This window comes from Podarcis bocagei (genome assembly GCF_964188305.1).
Source record: "Podarcis bocagei genome assembly, chromosome: 3".
NCBI classification, from domain to species: Eukaryota; Metazoa; Chordata; class Lepidosauria; order Squamata; family Lacertidae; genus Podarcis; species Podarcis bocagei.
Window position 1 is genome coordinate 14,009,326 of NC_138127.1, and position 26,553 is coordinate 14,035,878.

Here is a 26,553-nt window from a genome sequence, read left to right on the forward strand (position 1 = left end):
CTTATGCATGTAATTATGTACATTTCTTCATGTCAAAACCATGCTCAAGGTGGCTTACAACTATGGAAAGGTGGCACACAAATAAAATGATGAATGATTGTATCAAAGGAGTATCCCAAAAGGGAACAAGGGCACACAGAAGGTAGTAAATGTGTTTAATCCCGTACTTAGTATCTGTGTGATGTGTAACACGTAACAAGTTTTTGAAAACCTTAACGTGCATTACCTACTCATAATCCTTATATCTACTCTATGGGGTGAATCAACGTCATTATCCCACACCCCATGGCAGAGGTGGACAACTGCCCAAAGCCTATTCAGTTCATGGCAGAGTAGAGATTAAAACTAGTTACAATTCAACAACTAGTTACTATACTACAGCTATTCCTTACATTTATGTTCCCAAATAGATTTGGATGGATAGAGGGGATAATACCATTAGATTATGTTATACTGTGTCCCTGTTGCTTTTCCAATGACGGACGAAAGAAGAAGAAGAAGAAGAAGAAGAAGAAGAAGAAGAAGAAGAAGAAGAAGAAGAAGAAGAAGAAGAGTTTGGATTTGATATCCCGCCTTTCACTCCCTTTAAGGAGTCTCAAAGCGGCTAACATTCTCCTTTCCCTTCCTCCCCCACAACAAACACTCTGTGATGTGAGTGGGGCCGAGAGACTTCAGAGAAGTGTGACTAGCCCAAGGTCACCCAGCAGCTGCATGTGGAGGAGCGGAGACGCGAACCCGGTTCCCCAGATTACGAGACTACCACTCTTAACCACTACACCACACTGACTCTCTGTAGAAAAAACTAGAAGACAGCAACAGCCATTAATGCCTTACTCTCTTCATTTAACAGATATAATTATACCCCATTCTGTTAACGAATCATAGCGCCTAATCCAGGCATGGCCAAACTTGGCCCTCCAGCTGTTTGGGGACTACAATTCCATCATCCCTGACCACTGGTCCTGTTAGCTAGGGATGATGGGAGTTGTAGTCCCAAAACAGCTGGAGGGCCAAGTTTGGCTATGCCTGGATCTTTTAGCATAGTAATTAAGAATCACAAGTTATAGTAATCAAAAATAGCAATAGCATATCACAAATACTCACACCTTATTTTGTGAGTTTGAAGCATTTGCCCCAACAAAGCAAAGCATTCGGACATATGCTAATTTGTAAGTACCGGAACACCAAAATAATTTACTCCCATTTACTGTGGACATTTACTTTCTCTCACCCAGGAAACAAAGATAGTTAAATCCTGACTTTTGAACACCCACCAACAAATGGAAACTTCAAAATCACACCTACCTCTCATAGATAGTTTTTAAAGTTAGCTGATCTGGAACACCTTCTGTTTCTTCCAGATACAATATGAGCCAAGAGGTCCTGTATGGCCACTGCTCTGTCAAGTTGATCCAGCTAGCCAGTCTATCCCAGTTGAAAGTGATCTGATTAGCTCTCAGTAGACGACCTTTAAAATATGAAAGGCTGTGTAGGTAAATTTCAAAATCCACAGCTGAGCCATACCTTTATTTGGACCAACCAAAATGGCACCAACAACCGAGCAAGTTCTGAGTTCACAGGAAGAAACTTAATGGCCACATATGGACGTGACGCAAAGTCACAAGTTGGTTTAGCCATACTGTGCAGAAATCCTTCAAGTGAGGCAACAAAGCATACAGCAACTGACTCAGCATTGTATATGGGCCAGCGCTCATGGTTTGTTTTCCCCAAAACAAACCACAGTTAGGAAATCAAGAATAAACCTTGCCTTCATAATTTGAAACCACATTTCATTTCTCTTCCGCAACAGGTTTCCCCTTTCTTTCTCTTCCCACCAGCCTCCCAACATCTGATTCTGGAGATGCATGGAAGGCTATAGGAGGGAGGGGAAGAAGTGGAAGCCCCACTGCACGAGTAGAAGCTCGTTCTATTTATTCATGCACAGATAAATGTCACCTCATGTACTTTATACTACCTGTGCTTTGCTTTTCTCAAGTTAGCTTCTCTGGTAATACCAGAGGCAATTTGTTGAAAAACCTGATCATTCTGTAATTTTTCAGCCAACTTCACTATTGAAGGGTGATAAAAAGCTCTTGATTGAACCCAAAAAGCCATTATGCCACAGCAGGCATGCCATCTTGTCCCCGTGACTTTGAAGGCCCGGGGCTGCATGACATCAATGCGGCGTGTGCACATGACATCAGCACGCCCTGCACCATGTTGACATCACTTTTGCACGTCACAAGGTGTGCGGCCACCACAGAACTTTGTGTGGGCCCAGCCCCTTCAATTAAAATTTGAGGCCTTGGTCCCCAACAGCCCCAAATAGATGGTGTCCCTGCACCACAGGATGATCACCAACCGTAAACAGAAAATCATGCAACTCCAGCAGCCATAGTTTGGCTCACCTGACACTGCCCAAATTTTCTCTGGATAATTTGACTTTTATGCAGTTTTCATGTTTATCGTGAAAACAGTGTGTAATGAATATGGTGTAAATTATTTGATTTCTCATCACCCAAAGTCTCATTTCCATGGCTCACTCTAGAAGACTAGGAAGGAACTGTGGACTTGATCTCTACGAACAGGTAAACAGTTTTTCTTTCCTAGGACAGCTAACAGACTATGGTACATGGCTGACATGCTACACATAGCATGGAAACTGTAGGTTTTAAATGCCTCACTTTGATATGTAAAGTATAATAAGGAAACAGACCTGTCACAGAAACAATATTTAGCAATCGCCTCATAGTCTGCGGGCTAATATCACTGAACCAGTCTTCTGTAACCAAAAGCTTAGTCAGATCAAAAGACATTTGACGTGTAATGGTACGCTGAATTTGTCTTCTTCTGTAAGTGTCCTAATTTTGGTGGGTGGAGAGAGAACACAGGTATTATTTGTATGAACTGTTTTCATGTTTTACTATCTACCCAAAAGGCAAGATGTTATATTAGTGAATTCAGAGGTGAATAGAGTTGGACAAACACCAGGAGTCACTAACATACTTCGAAATGCCTCGCCAAGAAAAAATATGTAGGTATTTCTTGCAATAATTTTCATTTCAGTGACACTTTTAAAGAAAGTTAGTGATGTTGCTGTCCACAATACACTATTTCTATATCATAGATTCAAATGCTTATGAGATGTGTATCTTTCAAATTGTGCACCTATGGAGCTTAAAGATTTCAATGTAAGAAACAAATCAGAAATGTACTCGTATGTTTCTTCTGAACATACTAAGCCTACTTGTTAGCAAAAGCTGTATCAAAAACAACTTCCCAATATAATATTGAATTAATATGTCCTATTTTAAGGTTTCTATGCAGATATTTTTATTGTTAGATTTGTTCCACTCTTACTATGCTTGCTTTTGACGTATATATTTTTGTAAGATGCCTTATGAGGGTTTACCATAAAGACAGGACATTAAATCGACATGGTTGATCTAGTCTTGCCAAGCACCACTTTCTAGCAGCAATTTGTGGACCTACTCCAGGGTCCACAAAGCCACTGAGCTTAAAGAATTCTACCACATCTGAAGCCAGTTTATGAATATGAACCCAGAATACATGACCTAAACAGCTGTTTGCTAAAATGCATAACAATAATTTACGTGTGTAAATTATGTGTAAAAGATTTCCAACTGGCCATTTCTTACCCGCCTGTTGAGAGCTGTTTTGCTTCCAAGCTTGGTCACATCTCCCAGGCTATTCTGTGAAACCCTTCGATCAGCATCTTCATGGAATCCTAGGAAATGTCTCTCATTAAAACACATTTTCATTTTTCCATACAACAGATGATTTCTACTAAGTGGTAATCGTTCAAATATTTATGCTATCTTTTTAAAAAACACCACTATTGGCATTTGATGCCTGATTATTTATAATACACTATACCTGCACCATCTGAGTATGGGACGTCTCCATTTGTGGTTGCGGCTACCATCATCTTTTTAGCACTACTGAGTCCACGGCTGTTAAGAAAGACAGGTAAGTGTACGATATTTCTCATGTAATCATGCCCATTTATATTTGAGTCACGGAGCACACTGTTCAGGTTCTGATTAATTGCCTTTATGATGATGTGTGGGTCACTAGCAAAAATTGCAATAAATGGGCCTTTTGAAAACAGGACTCTAACCTGTGAAAAGAAAAAAGAAAAATGAATGAAATCATTCAAAATTTGTATCCCATGGGTGGTCTAGTCACAGTAAAGATGGCACAAGTGGCTCGGGTAGCAAGGCTTACATGACACTCCTAGACAGAAGTTGGAAGACCACTAAGGCTCACTCCACCCGCCGCCACTGCCCATCTCTTCTGTACTGGGTTGCTGCCCACTCCCAGTTCAGCAGGAGGTAAAATGTGGAAGGGGGCTGCAAATATGTACTGTGGTGTACATTGCAAACAGCGCGCTCATATATTGCCACCACAGGAAGCAAAAGATTCTGCTGAGACACAAAGTTCAACAGGCTATGTTTATGGAACACAGATTGGGTTGGATCCAGAGAAGTACTTGCACAACAGGGCTCTCCCACTTTCATCTTGTCACTTCAGCCCTTCACACTCTACAAGAAGTTGCCTTCCGGGATATTTTGGGATGTGACTAATGGAACTGCTGAAGGGGGTAGAAATGGCAGAAATCAGGAGGAGGGACTGTTGAAACAGTGCCTTCCACTCATGCAAGGGATTCTCTGGATCTTGTTGCTGTTGTTTCTTCAAGTTAGCTCACAAAGGGGGGGGGGCGGGGATGAAATCACATGCCGCTTTTCAATGTTATAGTTCCAAAACAATTCATGCAATCTCTTCAGGCAAAGATCTTAACTTAGGAGCAAGCCCCCGATATAAGTGGAACATAGGCTTGGGCTGTGAGTTCCACTGAAAGCAAGTCAACGCAAAACAGCTAAATTGTTCCATTGGTTTTGGTAAGATTTAGTCACAATTACTTGGTCTTGATTGAAACCAAATATAAAGGAAATATTATTCTCATATACAGTGGTACCTCAGGTTAAGTACTTAATTCATTCAGGAGATCCGTTCTTAACCTGAAGCACCACTTTAGCTAATGGGGCCTCCCGCTGCCGCCGGAGCACAATTTCTGTTCTCATCCTGAAGCAAAGTTCTTAACCTGAAGCACTATTTCTGGGTTAGTGGAGTCTGTAACCTGAAGTGTATGTAACCTGAAGCATATGTAACCCAAGGTACCACTGTACTTGACTGATTTCAGAACACTCAAAGTATTTGATTGCCCAAGAGCACTCAAAGGTAAAATAGTAAAGTCGTTACTTACTGTGTCAAGCATCTGTAAAACTTTGTCCTGCTCGCATGCATCCAATCCATCAATAATTACCGCAAGCCTCGTTTGATTCTGAGTAAAGCTATCAATAGTTTTTGCCATCTTTGCCATCAGTTCCACTTCACATTTAAGAACCTATAAAATAAAAGTAGTGTCAAAATGGTAGTGTTACCATCCTCCAACACAAATCTCATTGAAATGACACATTTTGCTTTCACTGTTTAAAACAGTGAACCCCTTTTGCACAAATGTATTCCTTAGGTTCACTGGGAATTAAATATAAATCAAGACGGCTTAGAGGTTTTATTTACAATTAAGTAGTGTACAAATTCTATTAAATAAAAGACAGAAATGTTCAATTATATAACTGATGAAGTGCTTTATTCTCATGACTCCCCACCTTTTAAATTTCAAGTTAAACAAGCATCATACAATTCAAAGCAACTGCCACAGTTTTTATGACAATATAATAATACTTACTTTCATAAACCCCTCACTTTTCAGCTTGTGTAGCTTTGAAGCAGCACTATGAAGCCGTTTTCTCTGTGAGTTCAAGACTGAGTCCATCACTCGCCACCACGTGCGACAGTTCAAGATGAAGCCCAAACCCACAACACATAGAAATGATATCAGAATAGCATTCACTGTCATGTTTTCAGGGTTCACTTTAAAATAAGCTATAAGAGCGATCCCAGCAACAATGCAGCTCAGAATGAAAAGGAAAATAACGAAGGATGGGAGGCAACAAGTTTTCTTCCATTTCTTTTTACCTATGAAACAAACCAACAACTGCTAAGCACTTTTCTACATTCAGCAGGAAACTCAAGTACCACCACCAAATTTAACAGTCTGATATTTTAAAACTGAGATGAAATTAGAAGAACAGCAGCTATAGGATGTTTTTAAGCAGAACCTGTCATCGAGGCTTTAGTCAAGATTCCTGCATCGCAGGGCGAGGATCCCAACTATATGATTCCATGATATTCTTGAAAAATATTAACATGGGGTCCCTTTACATTCCTCCATAGCCTCAAGATGAGTTAGCTGCACAAGTTTCAGAAACCCTTGTCCACGGGTGGAGATCTTTTGGCCCTCCAGATATTTTTGGCCAACACCTCCCATCATCCCTATTTACTAGCCATGCTAGCTAGGGCTGGTGGTAGCTAGCTAGCATCCAACAACACTTCTATCTTAGCTATTATATGAACTACACACAGAGGATTGTTTATGAGGCCAGGCTAAAAGAGCAAAAGTAATGCCTCTCTCCTGAGAAAAAATACAGATCCAAAGAAGATCCTGAGGATTTTACAGATCTTTGGAGAACTTCACATTATGTGTTATTCTTTCCACAACTGCTAAGTTTCAAACATTTTTATACCATGGGGATATCTGCAGACCTTCTAGCTTCTTCCATTTATTATACGCTTTCTAAATGTTTCAGGGAAAATATATTTGCGAAGCAGATGCATTGTTCCATTGTTACAACAGAAATGGGAAAAAGCAGTGATTTGGTAAAATAATAATAATAATAATAATAACACCTTGAGTATCTTCAGTCTTGAATACTCGGAAAAGACGTGTTGCTAAGAAACCAAATTCCCTCTCGCAGGCATCTGAGAGTGTGGCAATCATTTCAGCCATTGAAGTTTCTCCACCAACACTGGATAGCCTATTGTAATCTGTAAATAAAAATCTGAAGACAAATACATGAAACGGTTTGATTGCTATTGGCTGATAGAATAAGTTTTTTTCTGTCATTAAGATACACATCTTTAAACTGCTGGGCTGCTTTTAATACAGTAAACTTCTGCATTTTTATTTGCCACTCCTCCCCTGCTTTTAAAAAACATGAAATGATAGTTCTTAACTTCTACACACTTCTAACAATGTAATACAGGAATTATTTCAACCAAGTGCTTAATCAGGACTCCAGGGTTTAGAGTAGACTCACTAAAATTAATGGGCCTAGATTAGTCATGTTCATTAAATTAAATTGGTTTACAATGAGTAGGTCTACTGCTGGCTGCAACCCCAGATGTGTCACAAAGGCATGTCACTCCATGCAGAATTGCAGCCTTAGAGAAAATCCAACAAAGTGTTAGTAACTGTATTTTGATGAAGAGCTTCCTAGCACGCCTAGGAAAATATTCTGCAGTTTTACTGGCGAGTTTGCCAGTGATCCCAACAATATTTCTCTCTGTTGCTGCAAGACAAGATCTCAAGGAACCAACCCAGTTAGACATTTAAAAATCCAAATACAGGCAGGCAGACACACACACACACACAGGATGACAACATTTACACAGCGTTGCCACCTGAGGAATTTCAAAGTTCAGTTCCAAGAGATTGTAGCACAATAGAATGTTGAAAAGAGAATGTTTCCTATTTCTGTGCTGTGTGGACAGTCCTACACAGGTAAGTGGCTGCATAGTCAATCTAATTAGTGTATTGGCTAAAGATCCTAGCTCAGTTGATCTCCATGAAACTTGGTCTCAGATGAGCATTTGACTATCAGACATTTTTCTTTTTTAAAGCAGATGCTCTCTGATGTGATTCACAACTAGAAGAACAAGATGTGAGATTATACTAACCTTACAGGTAAGGCTTTAGTTGTTTGCTCTGGCAGCTCCGGTGGGTTCACAAACATAAGTTTAAGAAGCAACTCCATGTAGCCAATATGTCTTGCCAACCTTGTACTTAACACCCATGCCCAATTCCAGTTCTCTCCTTCTCTTCGGCTACCAAAGTATATCACAGCTAGAAGAAGACGTTTTACAAATACCCTCAATGTTAATAGCAGTTATGGGCTTTAAACAGGAAACCAAATCACAAACCCTTTTGACACCAATCACATTTTAACTCTTATCATTGCTATATATTTTATGACAATTATCAACTATTTTCATTTAGTTCCACAGTGTTTCTGGATAAAGCATGACAAAAGCAGTTAGCTCATACTTAACAATCCTAATTCTTAAGTTTTTTTTTCCCTCTGAGCTTCTTCTGAAGAATATGATGCTGCAGACCCCAATGTTATTTCCCATTTAAAAGCTAGAAGCAATAACACCCAACTTTTCGCAGGCGGGGTGAAAATTTGGGACATGCAAATTTTGGTGCATGCATATTTCTTTATATCATTGTCATCGATAACGTCGTGGAACAGTAATTAATAATCTTCAAAATTAATGGAACATTGTATTTCTGGAGCCAAAAGACAGGTACTGGCCTCCTTCTCAATTTTACAAATATTTGAAACCTGAGTATTGTAAATATTTAGCTACCCTTATTTTTGTGCTAGTGTACTTGAATACATCATATACTGAAAATCCACGTTTCACAATTTAGTTCAACATCCGAACAGTTTCATTTCGTGGACTAAATTTCAGCTTAATTCTGGGCACATAATAGGTTTTTAATAAATACAGTTTAAGACTTACTAAAAAAAACATAGAGCAGTGCCAGCAAGCTCAGTGCCACTGCTATTCCAAGTTTTGCATCCAAAGTGAATGAAAGCAGTAAACCAACGCCACCACACAACAAAAGCGTAAGGACCACAATCAGCCAGGAAAATTGGAACAAAGGTTCAATCTGCTGCCCAGCAAAAGTTTTCATTTCATCTAAAAAAAGAGAAAAGAAAATAATTAATCAAAATTATTCAAATTCAAATAATCAAAAGGTAATTCCAGAGGCGGTTCTCTGTATGGCTACAATTGCTCCCTTGCAGAACAATCTACCATTTTTAAATAAATAAATTACTTTTCCATTAGAAAGCATGATAAGGATGGGGTGACTAAGAAGAAGGGATGGGGGGGGGAATTAGATTCCATTTGTACTTTAAGGCAAGCCTACCCAATAGACATCCTGCAACAATACAATAACTGAAACACAGCCATCCTTAACAATTCTAAGTTCTCCAAATTTCTCAGTGCAGATCTTTCGTATAAAAAAGCATAAACTGGAGTAATTTTTACCTTCAAGTTTCTTGAGCAGAAAAGATTTCCCACTTCCCCATTGGGCATACAGCCCAACACAGATGGGAGGCTGCATAGTAGGCTCACTAAGTATGTCGGCTAGTGCACTGCTATAAAGATCATAACCCAGCATATCTCCATCAGATTCTGTCGGAGATAAGTGTCCTGCAAAACCAAACAGGCTTAGTTATGAACGTAAGTATTTAGGTTTTCATACATTGGCAAATCATGACCAGCATGCTTAAAGCAACTTAAAATAAACCACTCACTCTTGAAAAGAAACCCTCATTTCTTTTCATAGTCCTGCATAAAATTAACACATTTATTTTCTTTTTGCATGCTGTTACCTGAAAGATGATTTTGGTGCAGTGAGAGCAGCACTGCAGGAGTGTACAAACACACACACACAAGTTGCGGAGCGGTCAAACCAGAGTATATTATCACAGAAAAAGCCACATACATCACACCCCTCTTTTGCTGTGTGTGTGCCAAAAGGACTGCAGAAAATGCACATGCACACAGAAGAGAGGAGCGGTGCGATAAGAAAAGATTGCCACAGCAAGCCACACACACATTAAGGAAGAAGCAGTGGTCCTGGAAGACACACTATTGCATCCAGGAAAAGAAAACACACAGAGTGAGAGAACAGGAGATCACCCACTGCAAGGTACCACTGAAAAGAGGAAGCCCCCCCCCCCAAAAAAAATGAGCAAGCAGGCTGCTAGAACAGTAAAAACAAGCCTCCCTTAGACAAAGGCGAAAAGAACTTCAGTTTCTTTTCAGTGTGGCCTGTCTTTATGTAACTTCTAATTTTCTTCATTCCAGGCTGCCCTCTCCTGAGTGCTTGGTTGGGAAAGGTGGCCGGGGTGGGGGGAAGGTTTCTTCTTTGGTCCAGGAGCAGCTGTCTTCTCTTCATAGGCTTGTAGAGCTAAAGGGGAGGCTGTGCTGAGGAGGGATAGGTGAACGGGTGGAGAAGGCTGGCTATGTTAGGGGTAGAGTGAGAGAGACCCCCTCTGCTTGCGAGCAACGGTCCTCACTTGACGCTTTGGAGCTTCCTTGCAGCTTGGAAGCTGGCAGATTAAGAAGAAAATGCACAATACTTACGAGCTCCAAATATCTGAGTTAAAATGCTTTTCTGGTGGCTACAGTCAATGTTGTAAGGCGTCTCTCCAGCTTTATTGGGCCTGTAAAGCAGTCTACCGTCTTTAGGATTTCTCAAAAGCAGTTCTGCAAGCCTACGGCTTCTCCCACGAATAGCAATATGAAGTGGGGTGTCTCCTTTCTGTAACAACAGCAAAAGAGAATGGGTGAGGATGTAGCTATTGTGGAGTAGATCACTTACTTACTCAAAAGCTGCCCTGACAAGTTCCCTTCACTGCCATCCCTTATCCCCCTAGAACAGGACCTTCCCTTAGTTTTTTCGCTCTCTAAATAACCCGTCTCTTCACTTTGCAAATTCTGTTTCTGTAAAAGAAAAATCCAGGGTTAGGGTTAATTTTACTGAATTATTCTGACAGGTCCTTCTTCTTTACAAGCATGTGTAAAATTAGATATCTACCTCAATATCATTTTCAACTGCCTTCATTTAATAGAGGACAATGTGCCCTAAACAGTTTGGTGAAAGCATTAGGAACAATAAATTAAAATAAATACAGTGGTTATCAACTAGAGTTTACCTTGTCTACAGCAGAAACTTTAGCTCCTTTGTCAAGCAGAAGCTCAACTATTTCAATATTTCTCATCTTGGTGGCCTTTATAAGAGGTGTTTCTCCATCCTAAAAGCAAAAGTAAAATGGTATTTTGTGAATGCCTTCAAAACAGACAGGCACAACAGGCCTTCTGGCAGCAATGAATTTTGAATTCTGGAACACCTGCATATTTTATGGCAAAAAAAAAAAAATTAAGTACCCACCACCAGCCTAGAAGTTTGGGGTAATTTTAATTGTAACATAATTTTTTATTTGTCCTTGGGGTCAAATCTGGTAGCCCAGGTTGTTGTTTTTCAAGGCAGATACTCAGTATTACATACTGAAGTTCAGTTATTCCTCAATACATTTACAGAGCAATCTTAACTAGAGGAAACTGGTGTAACTTGGCTTGGCATAACTTACACCAGCATAAAGGTAAAGGGACCCCTGACCATTAGGTCCCAGTGGGGTTGCGGCGCTCATCTCGCTTTATTGGCCGAGGGAGCCGGCGTACAGCTTCAGGGTCACGTGGCCAGCATGACTAAGCCGCTTCTGGCGAACCAGAGCAGCGCACGGAAACGCCATTTACCTTCCCGCTGGAGTGGTACCTATTTATCTACTTGCACTTTGATGTGCTTTTGAACTGCTAGGTTGGCAGGAGCAGGGACCGAGCAATGGGAGCTCACCCCGTCGCGGGGATTCGAACTGCCGACCTTCTGATCGGCAAGTCCTAGGCTCTGTGGTTTAACCCACAGCGCCACCCGTATCATACATTACTACTATTCTAAATGCTGTTTGGAAGTCTCTGCAAGGGTCTAGGCCCCAGGTTGTGAGGACTGGGCCCTAGGTTGAATGACCAATCTGAACAGGATTTGGAATAGGTTTAAGTCTCTCCTTGCTGGGTCCAGTCCCACCCCTTTTGGGAGAGATTATGCTGGTGTAAGTAATGCAGGCTTAAATTCTGCTGGCTGAGCCCTGGCCAAGCTGGGATGAGGGATTTATTCCAGCATAGTTCTGGCTGAGCCTCTGGTGATCCAAGAAAGCCCAAGACCCTCTAAATCCAAGCTATCTTATCCCAGCAGATATTGGATTTGGATTGTGCTGTTAAGCATTCCCTTGAACACAAATTTGGTATGGTGTTTTCCCCATGCAATGAATTATTTCCTTTGCTGATGTTCTAATTTGCAATGGTAGTTATTGCTAATTAATACAAAGTAAAGCATTTCTCATTAAATTTATTTATGGGAAAACATCTCAGAAGGAAAATTAGCTTAAGTATGTGCATATAGCCTCCGCTCAAAATGCATTTCAGTTAAGATATTGATTTTCTATTTTTTTAAAGGTGATGGGAAATGCTGGTGATATGTATTTTTAATGTGCTCCACAGGCTTTCTGAATATAGTTTAAAAAGAAAATTTCAAGCACAGAAAAGCAAATATGAACAAACTAGAATTGTACTCAAGTACTCTCTCCTTACATTTAGGGAAGACAACATTTTTAACAAAAATGCCATATTCCACAACACAGGGAAGACTGAAAAAGCATTGTTGAAAAATAAACCATATCTTGAAGATCAAAGCCATTACATGGTATATTTACCTTTGTACATATTTCAGTGTCTGGGTTGCACTGCAAGATATCTCTAACCATGGTAGCATTTCCTTTTTCAACAGCCCAGTATAAAGCAGTTTTATTATCCTACAAATAAACAACATATTTGAAAAGCACTTTAAATGCAGTCAAACTAACTTCACAAACCACGTATTATGCAGGTTATATTCAACACTATATAGCAAAGTGATAAAATTCAGAATGGAAAAAGGAAACTGACATTGGGGTGTTTTTTTAAAAAAAAGTAATGTAAGTTACATATCAGTGTTTGGCTAAAATTAGGATTATAGTATTTCAAAAAATTTCTTCAACACATGGCATTCAGAAACCACTTCACAAAAAGCTGGCACACACAATATATTTAACTGAAAGGGATGGAGAATCTTCTCTAAACACTATATTACAACCAAATCTAGAAATCTAGGGTGTGCCTTGGGAAGAAGAAGAATCTTCTGCTGGTATTTGCTTTTAGGAACAGTACTGGATGTATAATGAATTGCATAAGATTTCCGTATTTATTTATTTATTTAAAAAAGTAGCTCAGCATCAGCATATCAACAAAACAACTGCAATGTGTACTGCATCACCTCTGAACTGTAGGTTCAGGAAACTCCTTGCAACAGTTGTACTTAAGAAATATTTTTACTATAGTGAAAAGCTGAAATATTCTGATTTCACAGTCCAGCCTGACAGTTGATTATGTACTCAGCATCAGCTGCTGTTCTGATCCACCGACAAATAGCAGCTACTGTCAGAAGCTGTACTGAGCACCTGTCATTTTGCAGGCTTCTGAGCTCTCGATTCAATCCCCCTTCCATGACTAAAAGCAACAGCAGATTTTTGGTTAACCAGTTTATATAAAGATGGTAGGCAAGGGCTTCATGACTCACTGAATTAGACTCACTAGCAAGTGCCTAAAACTAAGATGGATGCAATGCTCCCAAGGAGCAGAATAGGGCATGGATGTTCTTTATGATCAAAACAAATATACCGTATTTTTCGCTCTATAACACGCATCTGACCATAACACGCACGTAGTTTTTAGAGGAGGAAAACGAGGAAAAAATATTCTAAATGAAACAGTGGATGTATGATTTTTATGGTTCATGCTGTGGCCACAGACATGTGATCTGACAGTGAGTTTGGGGTAGCCCAATGCAAAAATCCTGAGGATCCATGTGGATCCATGCTTTGTAACCACGTTTTAAGTGGGGAGGGAAGGAAAAGAACTCAAGGGACAAGGAGCTTTTCCGCGGGGAGGAGGGAGGGAAAGAGCACTGTTGCTTTAAAGGTATACTTAAGGTATTTGCCCTGTGCCTGGTTTTTTTTTTCCATTTAACAGTTTGCAGCCTTTTCCTTCCGCTCCTTGTTTTGAGGCGGAATAGATTTGAGCAAGTGAGGAGGACTTGGATTGCAGGGGATTCGCCATTAGCTGTGTAAAACTGCTCCTCCTTGCAGCCTGAATGATAAGCAGCCACCAGCAGCAATAGAATGGAGCACAAAAAAGCGGTAGGGGCACTAGGACCCAGACAATGCTCAAATCTATCCTGCCTGAAAACAAGCTGCTCCATCCCAGCCGATCAGCTGAGACGCGGGGGATTTGCGAAGTTTTCCCCTCTCCCTCATGCCCTCCCCAGCCTTTTTTTTACTTCCTGGTTTTCACTGCGCTGGCTCAGAGCTCGAGGTTGGTTTTATTTTGCTGTTGGTTGCTTAAATTTTATCTTTCCTGCCATCTCTTTGCAGCCTCATTGCTCTGTTTAGAGAGCGCGCAGACCTTTGCTAGCGTCTCTCCCTCCTCCCGTGTAAGCGGCTGCTGCCGGCTTTGCTGCTATGGCTCTCCTTCCCTCCCTCCTTCCTGGCTCCAGGTCGCTTTAAAGAAAGCAAAGTGAGAGCCTCGTAGAGCGTGTAAGTGGCTCCCGCTTTGCCTGACTGACGGCAGCCATGGCTCTGATCCGTGCATTCGCTCCTTAACACGCACAGGCATTTTCCCTTACTTTCTCGGAGCAAAAAAGTGCGTGTTTTGGAGCGAAATTTACAGTACCTACTTTACATACCTACTTTAAGAGACAGTAAGTATAGAATGCCAAGGAACAAAATGTTTGTCTTTATGTGTCATGTTAAAGTGCACTGTTCTTTCCAGTTGCAAATACAGTAGGAAATCAAGTGGTTTTCAAGATGCCATCTAGAAATGTGCTTCCCGTCTCCAAGGGATGCTTTTGGAAATGATATATTACAAGAGCATTTTTCAAAATCCTGAACTCACGCAGAATTACTTACCTGCCCTCTAATGTCTATATCTGCATACTTATGAAGCAAGGCTCTCACAATTTCAACATGACCGCCTCGGACAGCCCCAATCAGCACGGTATCTCCACTCTGCAATGAGGACAAAACACAGTCAGATGTCTTAAAGCACTTCCAAAATAGCTTTTTATGTTATAAGTATTTTTAAAAATAATGAATGTATATATACACATTATCAATACCCTTACTTACCCTGTCAGGAATATTCACGTAGGTTCCTGCATCTAAGAGGTCCTGCACAATTTCAGTATGTCCTTCTTTTGCGGCAATCATCAAAGCTGTGTTTCCATCTTTATCTGTTAAGTTGACATTTGGATTCCTTTTCAGGATTTCTTTCACTGAATCTGTGAAACCACCTTTTACTGCTACTATAAGTGCAGTCATGGAATTCTGGAGAGGGGAAGAGATAGAAAACACACAATATATTAGTGGCGGTATGAGACTAACTGGTCAATACAGGAGGAGATTTTTTCCTCCGCTTCTGAAGTTCATCTTATTTCAGTAGCATTAACTTCAAACACACCATTACATTCCACTACTACTTTTACGCCAAAAGCAATTCTACATTTTCAGGTAACAGCAGTAAGGAAAAATCCCCCAGAGCCAGGAAAATCTGCACCCCAGACTTTATATTCACAGACCTTAGAATCCAATACAACAGGTTTCTTTCAAGCCCAATAGCAGCACAACAAATGGGTTTCTGGCATGGGCAACACAGCTCAGGAGATAAGAGTTAATTATTTCCTCCTCAACTATGACTCCTTCCTGAAATTGCAAAATAATAGCTAATAAAAGACTTTTTAAAATCCTATCTGTATGGGTTTGAGAATTTGCTGTGATTGTCAGAGCTGCAGAGGAAAATGTCTCCACATCACAATTAAGCCTGAAGAAAGCCCTCAACTGGGCAGGAGAAGGATAGGATGGTATGGTCATCAGGGTAGTCCTCAGTGGGCACATGAGTGTCTTCGGATGCCAGGCTGGCAACCCCAGCACTAAACCATCTGGACGAACAGACACCATGATCCCATCTTCTTTAAACACTATCTACTGCTTTATTGTTAGAAGAATATTTAAAGTACTCACAGCTCCTTCTTGATCAACATCCGCTCCCATATGCAGCAAATACTTCACACATTCCAGATGACCTTTTCTTGCAGCCCAGATCAGCGGAGTAGTCCCATACTGTGGAATATATTTTGAACATATGAGACACATTCCAGCTTTGTTTTGAAAGCAGAACAACTCCCTCAGTTTGTGAGTGGGCAGGAGAAGAAAGGTGTCAAGGAAGTAGGTAGAATTTCAAGCGGAAGACATGAAAATAACATTTTAGGGTAATGCCAGAACATAACAGAAGACCTCGCTAATACAGAAATGTGAAAAGGAAGTTAAAAGAGTTACTAAGTTGGCAACATTCCCAAAGCAGTGCAGGGAGACAGATCAATGGTGGGGGGGGGGAGGCAAAGTATAGGTATAGTAGAGCTGAGAAGTGCTATTGTCATATATTGTGGATTCAGAGTGAGGTAAAATCACAGCTAATTCAATAAAGAGAGGGTAGGAATATTATGAAAGATTATATAGTACACCTATAGGTCAGCATCTGCTAGTCCTTAGGAGGCCATAACCAACAGTCTCACTCTATTAACAGTTTATGTACTATCATTGGGCAGAGTTTGGACAATATACAGCCTGTGAGCTCTTGTAAGGAGTCTTAAAAATTATTTCATTTGATATTTTAAATGTTTTAGCGACTAGAAGAGTATTCCCCAACCTGGTGCCTTCAAGTTCTTACTTGATTCCAACTCTCATCAGTCCCAGACACCATGACCAATGGTCAGGGACAAGACAAGTTGTAGCCTAAAACCTATGGAGGCACCAGACTGGAGAAGCCTGAACTAGAGCTGGAATACTGTTGAATGATTGCTCAGAGCACCCCAATGGAAATATGCAGAGGTAAGCATGCATAGGATTTCATGCAAAGTGGGTTAAAAAAACTTCTAACTAAGAACATCCTCGTGAATTAAGATGAAGTCTAAACATAAATTCCTCTCAAATCCCATGTAGTGAAACAGAGCTTAGACTACTATCTTAGCATTCTTAACAATTTTAACTTATTATGGTAACGAGGTAAGCTTTTACCGGAAAGAAAACTCCTACCTTGTCAGAGCAGTTGACCTTAGCTCCATGATGCAGTAAAAGTTGTACTATACGAGAGTGGCCTCGTCCTGCTGCCCAAATTATTGGATAGACACTGTATTGCTTTGAGGAGAAAAGGTTTGAAAGTTGTAAGAATCCCAAGATTTAACGGGCAATATCAAGCAGTGCCCAATGTGACTTCTCCTTCCCCTTCTCCTCCCCACACCCTGCGCAGCTCCCTGCAATCTGCAATGGAAGGATGGAGGAACTCTCAGAACAGATTGGGAGGGTGAAGAGAGAAGTAGGGGAAGTCCCACTGTATGAATGGAAGTATGTTCAGGCAAAGCTGGATTTCACCCAAGATACCTGATTCCTATAGAGTGGTACCTCTAGTTACAAACTTAATTTGTTCTGGAGGTCCGTTCTTAACCTGAAACTGTTCTTAACTAGAGGCGTGCTTTCGCTAATGGGGCCTCTTGCTGCTGCTGCGCCGCCGGAACACAATTTCCATTCTCATCCTGAAGCAAAGTTCTCAACTTGAGGTAACTCTTCCAGGTTAGCGGAGTTTGTAACCTGAAGCGTTTGTAACCTAAGGTGTTTGTAACTCGAGGTTCCACTGTACAAAGTTCTGACAATAGTAAGAATTACAAAATTCTATACAGTGGTACCTTGGGTTAAATACTTAATTTGTTCTGGAGATCCGTTCTTAACCTGAAACTGTTCTTAACCTGAAGCACCACTTTAGCTAATGGGGCCTCCCACTGCCGCTGCACAATTTCTGTTCTCATCCTGAAGCAAAGTTCTTAACCCGAGGTAATATTTCTGGGTTAGCAGAGTCTGTAACCTGAAGCGTATGTTACCTGAAGCGTATGTAACCTGAGGTACCACTGTACTGCAATACTACCTAAATGTTAATAGTGAAACCTCAAGAAAGCATATAACATTATAACTCAATGGATAAAACAACTGAAAAAATAAAGTTATTCTTCTTTTGGAAGGACAAACAGTAAGACCAATTTCAAGCATGACTGTGATATATACCCAAGAAGGTGCTGACTCCTCTCCCTATTGCATCCAACAGCTGGGACAGGGGAGGAAACATCAGCAGAGATAGCAGGACAGGCAGTGGCAGGAACAAAAGGAGCTTTGCGTACTGGCACCACCAACCTCAGAGGCAGCAGAGAAAGCTTAGGCAAGGTAGACTTAATATAAAGGTAAAGGTAAAGGGACCCTGACCATTAGGTCCAGTCGTGGACGACTCTGGGGTTGCAGCGTTCATCTCACTTTACTGGCCGAGGGAGACGGTGTACAGCTTCCGGGTCATGTGGCCAGCACGACTAAGCCGCTTCTGGCAAGCTAGAGCAGCGCACGGAAACGCTGTTTACCTTCCCGCCGGAGTGGTACCTATTTATCTATTTGCACTTTGACGTGCTTTCGAACTGCTAGAAGGGAGCAGGAGCAGGGACCGAGCAACAGGAGCTCACCCCGTCGTGGGGATTCGAACCGCCGACTTTCTGATCCGCAAGTCCTAGGCTCTGTGGTTTAACCCACAGCGCCACCCGCGTCCCTTAGACTTGATATAGGAACTGAGAAAAAGGAGGAATGTGCCGGTATGTAAAGTAGCAGCACAGCCCTGGACACGTGAATGTTTCTGAGTGGAGAGAAATGTGTATGTAAATCATAGTACAGAAATTAAAACTGTAATACTGAGCCTCAAAGGAGGCTGTATGATAAGAAAAGACTCAGAATGCATCTACCAAAGGATTCAGAATCTCAGCAGATCTCTTCCAAAAAATCTGAATAGACTTGGGACTCTGAAAAGATCCTTACACACTACTGCATCTTACAGGGGCTTTAAAATAAGACATGGGATTTTGCTTGTGCAGTCAGTACTTAATCTGTATTAGGATAAAAATCAGGGCACCACAGAACTAGCTGAATACATATTTTGATACAATTGTTATGTACATCCCATGCCATTTGTTGCATACAGCTAGTTGTGCATCAATAGAGATAAATCAGGGTGAATTTTTTATATTTTTTTCCAAAGTATTTTAGGTGGTTCAAAGGTGCTCCATGCAAAATGTTAAGTTTATACAAATTATCAGTGAGTAGTCCTAGGCCAAAAAAATAAAAGGAGAACTTTAAATTCAATTTCTATTTGCTCAATATGCATCCAAACCACAAGCTAATAATGGCAAATTACTCTACCGCAGAATTCTTCCCCTACTATCCCCACTGCAAATAGAAACAAAGATGGAAAAAACTTACCAGGCCAGTGATGTTGGGGTTTGCTCCCCTTTCAAGAAGCAGTTCAGCTGCTTCAGTACGGCCTTTGTAGCATGCCCACATAAGGGCGTTCCATCCACCCTAACACAGGAAATCAATACACGGACCATTTTAAAATCTATTTTCAGCATTTGCATAAAAGATTATGTTTCACAGTTGTTAGCCCAGTTCTCTGGTGCAAACAACTTGCTACTGAGCAATGAAATCAAGGAGTATTAATCCATCTAAACTACTTTTAGCTGAAAATTTGCTCTAGTTCAGGGGTGTGGAAACGGTGGCCCTCCAGATGTGGCTAGACTCTCAGCAGCACTCCAGACATTGTTGGATTACAACTCCCATCATCCATAAGAATTTCAAAGGTTACCAGAATTTTGATAAATTTTCAAAAGAACAAACTCTGAAGCACATGGTAGGATGGAGCTATGCTGCTCACCTGACCTCTCTCAGGCTGAGTTGCTTCTGCATATTGGGAGGGGGAGCTGGCAGCATGGTCAGCACAGTGCAAATGCCAATCTGCTGTTTGTTTACACCACACCAGCCAGAGGGAGGTCTGGTGAGTGGCACAACCCCAGCATGCTGTCAGCTACTAGAAGTACAGATCTATCTGTGCTGCAGCTTAATAAAAAAAAGGCCTACACCATTTTGAAGGACTAAAATGTTATTTGTTTATTACACGCCCTTCACCCTAAGGTCCCATATGCCATACCATGTCTCGATGTTCCATGTTCACATTGCAATTAAGTAGCTCTGACACAATGGCAGCATGTCCCTCTTTAGCAGCTGAGATAAGAGCTGTCCAGTTATCCTAAAGTGAGAGAAATGAAAAATTAACAGTCCAATAGCTAACTAAAACCACAGATTATACCAGTTGAAGTGAAGTGACTATACCTTGAAGAAATAGACTTCTTATCCCAGGATAGGGAAGGACAATGTGGTGCCCTTGAGATGTTGTAATATAGACTACAACTCCCATCATCTCAGAACATGGCCATGCTGGCTGAGATTGATGGGAACTATAGTCCAGGGACATCTGGAGGGTACCCGATTCATATGGGGTGCAGCAAGTGATAACATACACACTCTTGTCTGGGCCTTTCATGCTTACAAGACTCCCAAGTCCAACACATGGGAGGGATTAATAAAAGAATTGTGTGGTCAAAATAGGACATGCAGCAGGAGGAGAGAATAATACAGCAAGGAATTAGATCACCCATTCAATACTTACTGCATCTTCCAAGTTGCAGTTGGCACCTTTCTTTATCAATTCTTGGACAATTTCTAAGTTGCCTTGCTCAGCAGCTAGCATTAACGGAGTCTGACCGTTCTGAAATTAAGTGAAACATGCAATTACATTGTCAGAAACTAATAAATTATACAGATGGTCTTACAGGTAGATTCTTATACAAGAATGCTGCTAATGTTTTATGTGTTGCTTCGCAATGGCACACAAAGTGTAATTTTTAAAGAAACAAACAGAAATTGTAGAACAACTCCTGAAAACATTATTAGAAAGATGGGTCCATTGTTACAAGTTTTAGCAAACTGAAGGGGCACTGTTTACTGCTGCTTAATAAGCATCCTGCACTAATTATTTTCTTGTGCCCCCCCATATTATACTGTAAATGTCTGTTTCATCCAAAAAGAATTTCTGATCAAACATTCATTTTCATAAAGGATTTTCGTTGTTGTTGCTATACTGCAATAGAACACCACCCCACCTTGAAATTATGGTGTTCTGATAGGTTTTTAAATCTACTTTTCCATGTGGGCACCTGATGGATTATTGACAAATTCATATGAATCACTTGGTATCTTTCCACCCACTGACAATCAGCTGAACACTGTGAAGTACCTCTACTTAAAAGTAGCATTTATGTGATGTTTGTTCCGCATATCCAAGTCATCACAGTTGATGATTATAGAGTATGGACTATTGAGCAGCATGATTGCTTTAAATAAATAAAACCATTCTACATGGATTTTGAATTTCCTACAGGAAATAAATTTTGGTACAAAAGTGTACTTTCTGAAAACAAATGGAATGGGAAATAAAATGGAAGCGTGTTTAGCCCTAATTATGCTGTTAAAGCGAACAGCATTGAAGAGAGGGAAATGGCTACGGCTGAACCCCATCAACAGCAGGAACCCTTTTTTTTCTTCCTGTCAAGGGCTACACTTCCCCAAGGATAAGCTGTCAGGGGCTGCATGGTGGTAGTTATGTGAAACCAGAGCCAATTATGGGGGAAGCCAGAAACAAAAAGGTGTCCTTAATTAATTAATCCAGAATAATGAAAGCCCTGCTTCAATTTCACCATGGAGATCTCGTATTAAAATACCCAATCCTCTGCAGGTCTACTCAGAAGTTAAGTCCACTGGGCTTGATGAGGTTTCTCTCAAATAAGATTACAGAGAGGTTTTTTATTATTATTTCTTTATCCAACAGATCTCTACAGTTACTATGCTGGAAAACAAGTGAAAGCAATTCCTTTCTGACTTAGCAGGCAGCTATACATATGCATCACAGAAACTATCAGAGAGTGTGGGGGGGAAAGATGTCTTTTCTTCAAGTTATACAATTAGGAAAAAAGTAAATACTGCATTTTTCACCCTATAGGGCGCACCTAGTTTTCAGGGAGGGAAATCAAGGGGGGAAATATGATCCCCCCCCCCCCCCCGCAGCTCTGGGAGAAGCGGACAGGCTGCACACAGCCTGTGTGCTACTCCAAGACCTTCTCCCTGCTTTTGCGGGAGGTGGCGGAATTCCCCCACCTCCCGCAAAAGCCCACAGGAGCCGCGCGCGACTCCTGTGGGCTTTTCGACTAGGAGGGAGAAGGGACTGAAATGGCCAGTCAGTCCCTTGTCCCCCCTCATAGAAAAGCCAGTAGAAGCCGCACAGCCTTTAAAGAGCGCGCGGCTTCTGCATGCTTTTGTGGGAGGTGGGGGAATTTCCCCATCTCCCACAAAAGCCCACAGGAGGGAGAAGGGACTGACTCGGCCAGTCTGTCCCTCCTTGGGGAAAAGCCCCCAAGAGCGGCACGCTCTTTAAAGGCTGCGCGGCTCCTGCGGGCTTTTCTATGAGGTGGGAGAATTCACCCACCTCGTAGAAAAGCCCGCAGAAGCCGCACAGCCTTTAAAGAGCGCGTGGCTTTTGCCTGCTTTTGCGGGAGGTGGGGGAATTCCCCCATCTCCCACAAAAGCGCACAGGAGGGAGAAGGGACTGACTCGGCCAGTCTGTCCCTTCTCCCTCCTTGGGGAAAAGCCCCCAAGAGCGGCGCGCTCCTGCGGGCTTTTCGACCCAGCTTGTGGGGCTGGCGGTGGGGGGAAGCGCTGCTTTCCTCCACCGCCAGCCTCAAAGAGAAGATTCTCCTGGCTTCAGCGAAAGCAACGCGAAGCCTCCGGAGTGCAGGCTTCAGAGGCTTCGCGTTGCTATCGCTGAAGCCAAGGATCCTGCATTCGCCCCATAGGACGCACACACATCTCCCCTTGATTTTTGGAGGGGAAAAGTGCGTCCAATAGGGCGAAAAATATGGTAAACATCAATTTATTTTTATCAAATAAAATTCTTTCTCCCCTCCCCCCAATTCATACCTCCACATTGTGGAACAACAAAGCAGCATATGTTTATTGATTATAAAAATGTATGTCTACAATATTTATTAAAATATTTATTACAAATTTATCTTACCTCGTTCCTCTCATCCACATCTTTGCACTTCTCAAGAAGTGCCTTCAAAGCAGGAACATTTTCTTCTTCTACATATGTCACCAAACTCTGAGACACGAGACTCGCCATCTTTAGCCAAACTCCACAATGCTAGTTATCTATGTTAACAAGAAAAACAATTTTAATGTATCACATGAGGTTTTTGCACTGAGTGGAACAATACAATGACTGAAAACCTACTGCAAGAAACAATTTCTATCGTGCCAAAATTGTTCCGGGTGCTCCAAATAACAGAGGCAATACACCCAGAAGATTTTAAAAGTTTGTGTATACATATGAGGTGGTAAGGAGTAGCCATGTCATCCTGAAGAGACGGAGAAACATGGGCATGAACTAATAGAGAGCAGAAGGGTGGCATAGAAGATTGTCCATGAAAAAGCAGAAAACCAGAGGCTGTGGTGGTTTGTGAAAAGCTTTACTAAATTTTTATTTTTTAAAAAAATGTCAACCCCGAAACTTAAATATTAACCCACCATTGTAGAGTTGGCTTCTGGGTGTTCTGTCTGGCACTTATTCCGCTTGAAATAAAACATTTAAAATGCATTTTTAATGCAGAAAGATTTCAACAGAAAATAGACTGGTAGCTGTTGTTTAACTGAATTGCTAAATGTTTAGTCATCTATTTGGTACAAGCTTTACAGGAGCTAGGAGCCAAAGAACATCTGATGCGAGAGACTTCAAGTTCAAAGCAACCACTGGGAGCTCCAACTGCCATCAGGGCAGATGAGCTGGGCTGCTTAAACCTTATCCAGGGCAGTACTGATTTAAATTGGGAAATCACCTTAAAATGGAACTTAGTCAATGGGACCTACCATAAAATGTTGCAGTGCAGAACATTCCTATTCAGGTTTCCCTGGACTCTACATCCTCTCTCTGCCACCTCCCCACCCTGTTTTCCTTTCCCCCCTCTCCTTCTGCTCAGTCTGGATTCTGTACCCACTGAGTCCTCAATGGTTCCCCACATTTCACTTTTCCCACCAATATCTTTTATATTCCTGTAAATAATCCTGCAGTTCTCCCAAGCCTTCCAATACCTCCCTCTTTTGCATGTTTCAGCTACACTAGGATCAGTACCCAGAATGAGTTCCAAGCGAGGACCTGCAAAATAATGGTGCAGCCTATCCATGGCGTGAATCAGTAACCTCCCGTTGTAGCTCAGGAGGCTGAAAAAACAAAAGCTAGCACCAAATGCAGGAATCTCTGCTCTTGCCTGGGTCCTACTGCATATATATTTCCCACTCCCATTTTTTGAACATTTGAAACTGGTCTGCATGAAAGTTAAAGGAATCAAACTTTTCCGCATGCAGCTGAGTTGCTTGATTTAGCCTGGAAGGAGGTCACAGGGGGCAACTTACTGTAACCTGAGAAGTGTGTGTGTTCACGCATGGCGTGTGCATATGAACAGGAATCTAAACCAGTCTCAGCCCTACATCATCGGCAATATTAACTATGGACCACACTGCAGAGTTTCTGTAAACAACAAGGCTGCAATAAGGGTATAATAATGAACTGCACTGAAACATTATACTACTCTCTTAGCTACTCTGGGATATTTAAAATAAACTATTCTAGAAGACAAGCTTAAGTGAGCTACCTGAAATCAGCTAAAATAAGATTTGCTTCCTCTTAGAATGACTCCAACTGTACCATTATTAGCAAAGTAAAAAAAATAATACATGGACTACAATTCTGCTAACATTCTACAACTACAGAAGGAAAAGCACAAATTTGGGGAGAAACTGATTTTTATAACAAACTGAAATAACCAGTTTTCAGGGCAATGTTGAACTATGCATATTACACCATACAGATTACAGAGGTATGTTACTTTCTTAGTTTTCCTCCTTTAAAAGCAGCATCAAAACCACTGATGACTGAAGTTAATATAAACCCAGGATCTCTGACCTGCCATCTTACCTGTTTAAGATTACTAATTGATGTAAACTTATATGAGCCTGTTCTGTATTTATTTATTCATGGTTGCAAGCCTCACATTTGCAAGCAAAGTAGAAACCTAGGAGAGAATGGCCGTTTGGAGCTATGGAGATAATTTGTCTAATAAAATTGGCAGTGCATTAGAGACATAATCATAAAAGTAGGAAATTTGCTGAAAAGAACTATAATTTATATTACAAATTATTTTGAGGTAAATTTTTGATTAGTAACTTGGTTTGTAAAATAATTTATTCCATCTGCAATTTCTGTCATGCACGTAACTTACAACAACTATAAAAAAATTAACACACCTTCCCCAGAATACAATGGATCTTCCTACATGACATCTATCGGGTCATATATTCTCAGTTATCCAGTATGCACATAACAGTTGAGATGAGCAGCAATAACTAACTTCCACAACTAGGTCAGGTCCCTCTATTCTGTGTCCTACCACACCCAAGCAGGGGACATGGGTGGCACTGTGGGTAAAACCGCAGCGCCTAGGGCTTGCCTAGGGCTTGCCGATCGTATGGTCAGCGGTTTGAATCCCCGGGGCGGGGTGAGCTCCCGTCGTTCGGTCCCAGCTCCTGCCCACCTAGCAGTTCGAAAGCACCCCTAAGTGCAAGTAGATAAATAGGTACTGCTTTCTAGCGGGAAGGTAAACGGCGTTACCGTGTGCTGCGCTGGTGCTGGCTCGCGAGAGCAGCTTCATCACGCTGGCCACGTGACCCGGAAGTGTCTCCGGACAGCGCTGGCCCCCGGCCTCGTAAGTGAAATGGGCGCACAACCCTAGAGTCGGACACGACTGGCCCGTACGGCCAGGGGTACCTTTACCATTACCACACCCAAGCACAACCAGGCACCATACAAATTTTTACACAACAATTTGAGAGATAAATCATATATTTCATCTGAAATTGTCAGTAAAAACTGGATTCACAGCCCTTGAAAAGCACTGGCTCCTTCTTACAAAGCTGCTACCTACTGCTTTGAAAACATTTCTAGCTATCCTAAACAGTGAAGAAAACATCACATAATTTCACCAATTTTGCACTCCTGTTCAGATTGGATACCTGGGTCAACTTTCCCCTAATTACACTACCAAGCCTTGATTTGAATGTGGTTTCTGGAAGCTTGCTACCTACGCTTCCAGCATATACACTGCTTAAAAGTAAGACACAATTGCTGCTTTGCTATAAATGCATTTTGGACATTTCAAACTCCTGTGATAACTTAGCTGCTGAGTCGGCAAAGAACTCTCTTTAATGTCGCTTGCTTTACTCTGCGACTTCAATATAAACCGCAAGCGACTGATGCTACAGTAATGTGGAAATAATGTTGCCTTCAACAGTCTGTTAGGATAGATAGTCCCCCCTGCAAAAAAAAAAAAAAAAAAGCGCTTAAGGGCACATCAAATGTGATGCATATGTAAGAGACCGGTGTGTGCACCCTGTGGGGTTTTATCAGCCATACATGTTACCATCTGTAGAGAAACAAGGAGCTAAGGTTGCAACAAGACATCTTACTGATTTTATACATTTGAGTAAAAGCATTCGGTGACCCAATCTTTGGATTGCTGACCCTAAAAGGCAATATGGTGGT

At 41.4% G+C, this 26,553-nt stretch overlaps 1 protein-coding gene across 8 annotated transcripts in view; it reads right to left on the reverse strand.

The window, feature by feature from the left end:
* Nucleotides 1–26,553, reverse strand: part of KIDINS220 (kinase D interacting substrate 220) — a 63,052-nt gene that overhangs the window by 29,311 nt on the left and 7,188 nt on the right. For all 8 annotated transcript variants that reach the window (XM_081188954.1, XM_081188952.1, XM_081188958.1 and 5 more), the window contains exons 2-22: nucleotides 22,975–23,111; nucleotides 20,515–20,613; nucleotides 19,996–20,094; nucleotides 19,272–19,370; nucleotides 17,022–17,123; nucleotides 15,951–16,049; nucleotides 15,060–15,257; nucleotides 14,841–14,939; nucleotides 12,552–12,650; nucleotides 10,941–11,039; nucleotides 10,369–10,546; nucleotides 9,265–9,429; nucleotides 8,731–8,910; nucleotides 7,885–8,050; nucleotides 6,835–6,986; nucleotides 5,774–6,063; nucleotides 5,288–5,428; nucleotides 3,898–4,141; nucleotides 3,660–3,748; nucleotides 2,717–2,861; nucleotides 1,306–1,468 (exon numbers count right to left, since the gene is read on the reverse strand). In XM_081188954.1, the coding sequence (XP_081045080.1) occupies nucleotides 1,306–1,468; nucleotides 2,717–2,861; nucleotides 3,660–3,748; nucleotides 3,898–4,141; nucleotides 5,288–5,428; nucleotides 5,774–6,063; nucleotides 6,835–6,986; nucleotides 7,885–8,050; nucleotides 8,731–8,910; nucleotides 9,265–9,429; nucleotides 10,369–10,546; nucleotides 10,941–11,039; nucleotides 12,552–12,650; nucleotides 14,841–14,939; nucleotides 15,060–15,257; nucleotides 15,951–16,049; nucleotides 17,022–17,123; nucleotides 19,272–19,370; nucleotides 19,996–20,094; nucleotides 20,515–20,613; nucleotides 22,975–23,082 (3,014 nt within the window). In that variant the 5' untranslated portion in view covers nucleotides 23,083–23,111. The remainder of the gene's footprint in view (nucleotides 1–1,305; nucleotides 1,469–2,716; nucleotides 2,862–3,659; nucleotides 3,749–3,897; nucleotides 4,142–5,287; nucleotides 5,429–5,773; nucleotides 6,064–6,834; nucleotides 6,987–7,884; nucleotides 8,051–8,730; nucleotides 8,911–9,264; nucleotides 9,430–10,368; nucleotides 10,547–10,940; nucleotides 11,040–12,551; nucleotides 12,651–14,840; nucleotides 14,940–15,059; nucleotides 15,258–15,950; nucleotides 16,050–17,021; nucleotides 17,124–19,271; nucleotides 19,371–19,995; nucleotides 20,095–20,514; nucleotides 20,614–22,974; nucleotides 23,112–26,553) is intronic.